This window comes from Panthera uncia (genome assembly GCF_023721935.1).
Source record: "Panthera uncia isolate 11264 chromosome C1 unlocalized genomic scaffold, Puncia_PCG_1.0 HiC_scaffold_4, whole genome shotgun sequence".
In the NCBI taxonomy this organism is placed as follows: domain Eukaryota; kingdom Metazoa; phylum Chordata; class Mammalia; order Carnivora; family Felidae; genus Panthera; species Panthera uncia.
Genome location: NW_026057585.1, coordinates 90,324,491 through 90,332,235, shown reverse-complemented (window position 1 = coordinate 90,332,235; position 7,745 = coordinate 90,324,491). Strand labels below are relative to the sequence as shown.

Genomic DNA, 7,745 nt, shown 5'->3' with positions numbered 1-7,745 from the left:
ACATGAGTGGGAGAGGGGCAGAGACAGAGGGAGAGATTGAGACTCCCAAGCAGGCTCCGCACTACCAGTGCAGAGCGCGATGTGGGGCTCAAACTCATGAACTGTGAGATCATGACCTGAGCTGAAGTCAAGAGCCGGAGGCTTAACCAACTGAGCCACCCAGGCGCCTCCCGATATTTACTGAATTAGGCAAGACTCTGTTAGGGTCGTGATCTCAATGTCTCAGACCAACTCTGAGAGGAAGTCATGACTGCTGCCATTTTCCACACGAGGAAACTGAAGCTGGAAAAGATTCTGGAAAATACTGCCGGTCACAGGGGTTTAAGCAACAGACATGGGATTTGGATTGATTTCAATGTGACCACTCCTGCATTCTTGTGCTTTTGGTCCACCAGGTGCTAAGTGAGTGGGACAAGGGGGTGTGTTGAGGGCAGAGAAAGAGGATAAGGTCCGGGAGGGAGAGTGGGGCCACGGGACCAACCCCACCACCGAGAGCAGGAGCCACAAATGGAAAAAGAGACGGAGGAGTGACAAAGCTCCCTGTGTACACGTGCACAGATCCGCATGCGCGCGCGCGCACACACACACACACACACACACACGACAACAATAAACGTAAAAGATGCAGAAACAAAGACTGACCAAGAGAAAAGACTTTTGTTGAGTAACATTCTTCTTGGTGGCCTACTATGGGACTGTCCCGGGAGAGAAATAAACTGTGTGACATTTTCACCAGGGTTAAGTACAGGGGATGAAGTTAGAGACGTGGCTTTGGTACCAGAGGCTCCCTGCCCTGAACCTGTTCTTCTCAGACACTCTGCCAGTCAGTGAGCTGCGCACAGCACCCATCGTGGCCAAGTTCACTTGGGGAGTGGATCTGGGGGTGGGGGTGGGGTGATGCTCTTCGTCCTGAGTATTTGATGTCTACATATGGTCTCTGTGTCCATCGAATAAAGGTGGCGTCTCGTTAATTCAAATTCTAGTAGCATGTAACCTGTGATAGTTTGGACATGGCTGAGTTGATATCTGATTTTGTTTCAAAGCCCTGTTCTCACAGGAAGAGCAAAATGACAATAAAACAAGATCGATCCAAGAGTGACATGGTGGAGATACAAGAGAACAAGATGCCGTGAACTCTAGAGACACGAAATACCCACTTCTCAGGAAAAGCAATGTGCTTATTCCAAATTCATGTTAGCTGATAAAGCACTCCCAAAAGAATTCTGTCGGGCTTCAGTGTGACGGAAGGAATAGATGGTTAGTCCAAGGAAAATAATTTAGGTAGTGAAATTATATACATCATACACAATTACGCTGCCTTAATTAAAAACAAAAACAAAAACAAACCACATAGGGGTGTCTGGGTGGCGCAGTCGGTTGGGCGTTCGACTTCGGCTCAGGTCATGATCTCGCGGTCTGTGAGTTCGAGCCCCGCGTCAGGCTCTGTGCTGACAGCTCAGAGCCTGCAGCCTGTTTCAGATTCTGTGTCTCCCTCTCTCTCTGCCCCTCCCCAGCTCATGCTCTCTCTCTCTCTGTTAAAAATAAGTAAACATTAAAAAAAACTTCAGAACGGATAATGAGATGTGGTGTCTCTGGGTCATCAGACATTTAAAACCTTACCAGAGACTGTCCCATTGCCCTCCAAAGTGGCCAGACTAGTTTGCCTCTGAAGAACAGTGTGTGACAGTTCTCATCTTCCCATACCCTTCATGGTACGTTCTGGCATGTCCTAAAGCTGCATTTTTCATGAAAATTCCAATCGCACTTTTTTTTTTCTTTTCTACTCATCCACAAGTAATCCCCACTTATCCACGGTTTTGCTTTCCCCAGTTTCAGTTACCTGCGATCAACCCCAGTCCAGAATCAACCCCAGTCCAGAAGCAGACGATTCTCCAGATGGATCATTAACGGACTGTCAGAAGGTCGATAGCAGTCTAGGACTACATCACATGACCTGTCATTCCTCGCAATTCACCCTGTCACGCAAGCATTTTATCATCTCACATCATCACAGGAAGAAAGGTGACTACAAGATATTGAGAGAGACAGACAGACAGACAGAGAGACAGAGACAGAGAGACTCCACATTCACATAGCTTTTATTACAGTATCTTGCTGTAACTGTTCTATTGTATTATATGTTATTATTGCTAATCTCTTACTGTGCCTAATTTATAAATGTAACTTTATCATATGTTTGTATATATGTATGGGGAAAAACATAGTATATATAGGTTCAGGTAGTATCTGTGTTTTCAGGCATTTGCTGGGGGCTCTTAGAATGTGTTCCCTGCAGAGACGGGGAGACTCCTGTACTAAATGCCACCCATGAGGTTTGATGAGTCTTTGGATGATCTCTGATCAAGCTGGCAGAGCATTCATGTAACTCACAAGGGCTCCTTCCCTTGGCCTTTAGCTATAATATAGAAGGAGTATTCATTTGCATTCAAAGGGTGATAATGGTCTAGCATAGGTCTCTGCTGACAGAAGACCACGTGTGGTCTTCTAGGTACACCTGTAGATTCTAGGTGTGGGCTGGAAGGCACGGACCTGTGGAAGACCAGAATTTTCCAAGAAGGGCAAGTATTTGCATTTCCACATGTTTCCTGAAGACGAGCCTCCCTCTTCCAGTTTCCGAAGTTGCCAATGGCAGGCTTTGCCTGGCTCCCACAACCTTCCCACCACAGAGGCATGATTCAACCAACATCGCTAAGTTGGCAGGCCTGGGGCTTTCCGTTCCTATTAATGTCGACAGCTCTCCCTCCCATTCCTACCTGAGTATGGCCATTTGACAGGGTAGAAAACTGAGGTGCAGAAGTGCAATAACTCACCTGTGGTGAGACCAGGATGGAAACCCGGGGCTATGAGGCTCTAAACTGTGATCCGCTTTAGCGCAGAGAAAGTTAAATAGAAAATTGGACAACAGTGACGTGTGACCACAGGGGTGGTTGAAAGACCGTATCAGCGATGAATGTGGGACACATCAGAGAGTTAATAACAAAATAAATGCATGTGTTACGTAGAGTTTTGGGGAGTTTATGGAAAGGTGTATGTGTGGTGGTTAAAAGCCTATAGTCCTGGGATACCTGGCTGGCCCAGTTGGTAGAGCATGTGACTCTCAATCGAGGGGTCATGAGTTCAAGCCCCACAGTAGGGCATGGGGCCTACTTAAAAAAAAGACAGGTACCTTGGTTAAGTGTCCAACTCTTGACCTCAGCTCAGGTCTTGATCTCAGGGTCATGAGTTCAAGCCCCGTGTTGGGCTCCACGCTGGGTATGAAGAAGAAAGAAAGAAAGAAAGAAAGAAAGAAAGAAAGAAAGAAAGAAAGAAAGAGAGAGAGAGAGAAAGAAAGAAAGAAGAAAGAGTATATAGTCTGGAGTGAAATGACCTGGCTTAGGGGTGCCTGGGTGGCTCAGTCAGTTGAGCGTCTGACTTTGGCTCAGGTCATGCTCTCACAGTTCGTGAGTTTGAGCCCTGAGTTGGGCGCTGGGCTGACGGCTCAGAGCCTGGAGGCTGCTTCGGATTCTGTGTCTCCCTCTCTCTCTGCTCCTCCCCTGCTCATGCTCTGCGTCTCTCTCTCCTTCAAAAATAAATTTAAAAAAATTAAAAAAAAGAAATGACCTGGCTTCAAATCCTGGTTCTGTCACTTTGTGACTTTGGGCAAATTACTTAACTCTCTCTGTGCCTCAGACAGTACATATTTCATTGGGTTGTTGTAATGACTAAGTAAGATAGTATTTGTAAAGCAATAGTGCCTGGCACACGGTAACACCATAGAAGTTTGTAATTACTGTCATTACTATTGCATTTGGTCTTTACTGTTATTTTGCTATTTTAAAGACAGCAAAAAGGAACTTGGGAGGTGAAGCAACTAATCCAAAGTCATGGAGTCCGTCAGTGATAGACCAGGCCAGAACCTAGGTCTCTGCCCTCCTGTCCAGGGGGTTTCCACTCCTAGCACTGTCCCGCCCCTCCACCTTACTAAACACAGCAGAGGGGTCATCTAAGGGCTCAGCATGTCTGTGCAAGAAAAGGCGGGTCCAGGCACAATTTATGCTCTTTCTTCCTGAGAACAAAGGAGGGATCTGTGTAAAAGAATTTCAGGAACCTCAGAGAAGCATGTGACACATTCTAAGACAATTCAGTCCAATTCCATCCGAACATGTGAGTCTATTTTCCCGATCTCCCTCTCTTCCACCCCGTCCTAGACCCAGCATCACATCACCGTCACCCGTCTTTGGACGTTTACAGGAGCCTCCTACGTGGCATCTGCCCTCTGACCCATTCTCACCAAAGCTGAAGACACATTTCTAGACATAGACCTGATGAGCTTTGTTCCCAAGATGGCTCCCCACAGCTCTAAGGACTTGGGCTGATCTCCTATGGATCGGGGTGGAGCTGGGCTTTCTTCCCACTTCCTGCTCAAGCCGCATACTCCCATCAGATGGCACTTCTTCAGTTCAGCACTGCATTTGTCATGCAGTATTGTAATTGTGCTGTGTTCTTACCTATATGTCCCACTGGAATCTGGGCTGAGGGCAATTGCCCCGTCTGGTTTCGGGGTTATGCTGGGCACCTAGCACAGGGTCTGCGATGAGAGTTACTGATCCAAGATAAATACAGGTGCTGGTTCCCACTGGGCTTGCGGATGCTGCTTTTGGCCATGGCCCAAGAAGAACCTGTAGGTAGAGAAGACAATTATTAAGGGCAGAAGCATTAGGAACATTCCGAGGGATGGCAAGATTGGTTTAGGGGGCCAAGAGGAGGAGAAGGCAGTGCCATAACTATGGGAAGGGAGAGAGATGGAGCTTAGATGAGGGAGGAGAGGGGGGTTAAGATAAGTAGACAAGGAGACCATTAGACTGAGGTGGCTGTAACACCTTATAACCACAGAAGTGAACGCAAACCCAAACCGAAGCCAGAGTCAATGAGCTGGATTCTCAGATGAAACTTAAGAACGAAGCACAGTCAAATAGGTTTTCCCAAATAAGTCAACCGCTTATGCTACAACCAAGCAAATAATTTCCTTGCTTAGCTTCCTGTCTTCTCTATAAAATCCTCTCCTCTAGGTCCTGTTGGAGGAGCGCCCCCAACCACCTTTGGATTGGCACTGCTTGATTCCGATGCCAATGATGTATGCTCAAATAAACCCTCAAAATGTTGGTATACCTCAGTTTGCCTTTTTACAAAGGGATTACTGCAGGGGAGAGGAGGTTACAGAGGGATTAGGTTCCAGAGTAGGTGGGTGTGAATGACAGCGACCAACTATCCTGGTTCGCCCAGGACTGTCCTGGCTTTAAAACTGAAAGCCTCGCATCCCAGGGAACCCAAGGCAAACCTAGGGACGGGGAGGGGTCGGGGAGGTCACCCTCGAGTGGAGTCAACATTACCCTAGTTGCCAGAAGTTTTGGACGAGGGCAACTTCTCCCTTGAGTTATGAGGATGGTAGAGAGGTAGAGAAGGGAAGGATCAAATAAAGTGTATGGGCTTTGGAACAGGGCAAAGCTCCGCTTCCTCGATGTGTGATCGTGTTGAAATTACTTACCCTCTCAGGCCCAGTTTCCCGTAGTATGGGGATACTTAAACAAGACTGAGCCACGTGAATGCGCCTACTCCAACTGTGGGCTCATGCGTAGCGTTAAATTTTTAAATTCCTTTCTCTCCTCACTTTTGCCGCTGCCCTCATCTCTCACTTTTCAACCCTCCCTTTCTCTCCCTTAACCTTTCCTTGCTTCGTTCTCCGGGGCCAGCCGCTCCTCAGTCAGCACCACCCACCACCAGGGGGAAGAGCGGAGCCAATAAAGACGGGTGCCCCTCTAGCTCTCCGAGGCGAACTCTCTATGGTGCCGCGCGGGGAGGGGGGGCGGGGGCGGGGCGGGGTTACGTCACGTGACCCGGGTGCCCGGCGCCCGCGCAGGCGCGGTGGCCGCGTCGCCGTCGCCGGGCTCCGTCGCCGCGTCGTTTCGCTGCCTTGACACCTGAGACGGCCGCCCGGCGGTCCTGCGGCTTTCCGTCTTGCCGCTGCGGGCCGCGAACCGCGGCCATGTCCCGAAAGCAGGCGGCGAAGGGCCGACCGGGCAGCGGCAGCCGGAAAGCCGAGGCCGAGCGCAAGCGGGACGAGCGGGCGGCGCGCCGGGCCCTGGCCAAAGAGCGGCGGAACCGGCCGGAGTCCGGCGGCGGCGGCGGCTGCGAGGAGGAGTTCGTCAGCTTCGCCAACCAGCTGCAGGCCCTGGGGCTGAAGCTGCGGGAGGTGCCGGGGGACGGGTGAGGCGGGCCCGGGAGCGCGGGAGGCGGCGCCGGGGGACGCGCCGGGCATGGCGACCGTCGCCCGCTCTCGTCCAGTCATTCATTCAGGCGGCGCCGGGCGCCACCGCTTCCCAGTGCGGGGGGTCCGGTGGCGGGCGAGGCGGCGAGGTCCCTCCCCTCGGGACGCTCGAGTAATCCCCAGTTGCCCTAATGGTGGCAGAGGCCACGAGGAAGCTGTGAAGTGGTCCTAAGAGGCAGCACTGGAGCAGGTGTCCTTTAGATCGGTGCCCGGGAAGGCCTCTGAGAGGTGACATTTAAGCTGAGACCCGGAGGCATGAGATGGAGCCCGTCCCTCGAGGAGCAGGACAGCACGTAGGGCCGTCAGAAAGATGCTGAGACACGGAGAAAGAGGCGAAGCCCCACGTGGTATAACACTTTGCCCCTTTTGAGTTCTTACTGTTCGGTGTTGCCCTCCTTTTACACTCGGGAAATTAGGTCTGTGAGGGCCTGCCGTTTACTGAGCAGAAGGTGACTTCTCTAATTCTAACTTCCACGGGCCTCACTTTCTCCTCTGATGCTTACCCCAGCTTGCTTGGGGGCTTAGACCGGAATCTAGGGCCAGCTTTTTTAGGGAACACAGGCTAAATAAGTGGGGTGGGAGGGAGAGAGTGGGGAAAGGGAAGGGGTTATGGATCCAGGAGCATGGATGGCAGAAGGAAAAAGGTAGGGGAGAGGGGGAGGAGAACAGCTAGCATCCTCATTGCAGGGGTAGGTGAGAGGGAGTCTGGTTACCGGGTTATGCCACTCTGGAAGAGACAGTATTAATAACAGCCTAGCTGTTCTTGTCCTTCCCATCATTTGAGGGCTCAGAGAGGGCGGAGGGAGGAATAAGATGGAATTAAAGGCTGTGTAGAAGTGCCTGACCTGTTAAGCATGGGAACGAGGGAAGAGAGTGTTTTTTTGGATTTCACATTACATTGTGGCTCATTAATCAAGACTATGAATTGACCCTAATTTATGTATCCCACCTTTCCTACATATGCTCGATGCTTAGACACTTGGCTTTAGACCTCGGTTGCGTTGGACTCACCACCACCTAGCATAGTGCCAGGTACATAGAGGGCACTCAGTGCAGTTCTGTCGTATGAATGAATGATAAAAATACCACGGAGGCCCACTAGACCCTCAGCTGGGCGTCTCACAAGGACATTTCCCCCCTCCCTTCCTTCCTTCCACCCTCCGTCCGCCTGTCCCTTCCTAACTTCCAGAGCAGGGGAGAGGGGCAGAGGGAGGGAGGGAGGGAAGGAGAGGGAGGGAGAGAGAAAGAATCTTAAGCAGGTTTCATATTCAGCATGGAGCCGGACGGAGGGCTCGATCCCATGACTCCAGGATCATGACCTGAGCTGAAAAATCAAGAGTCGGATGCTCACCGACTGAGCCAGCCAAGTGCCCCTCAAAGGAACATTCTCTCAGTGGAGTCAGTACAATTGAAGTCTTGC

General features: G+C 50.7%; 1 protein-coding gene across 2 annotated transcripts in view; it reads left to right on the top strand.

Annotated features, from left to right (window-relative positions):
- Positions 1 to 5,891: 5,891 nt before the first annotated feature.
- The window catches only part of OTUD3 (OTU deubiquitinase 3), a 29,639-nt gene continuing 27,785 nt past the window's right edge, over positions 5,892 to 7,745 (top strand). For both annotated transcript variants that reach the window (XM_049617932.1, XM_049617933.1), the window contains exon 1: positions 5,892 to 6,264. In XM_049617932.1, the coding sequence (XP_049473889.1) occupies positions 6,044 to 6,264 (221 nt within the window). In that variant the 5' untranslated portion in view covers positions 5,892 to 6,043. The remainder of the gene's footprint in view (positions 6,265 to 7,745) is intronic.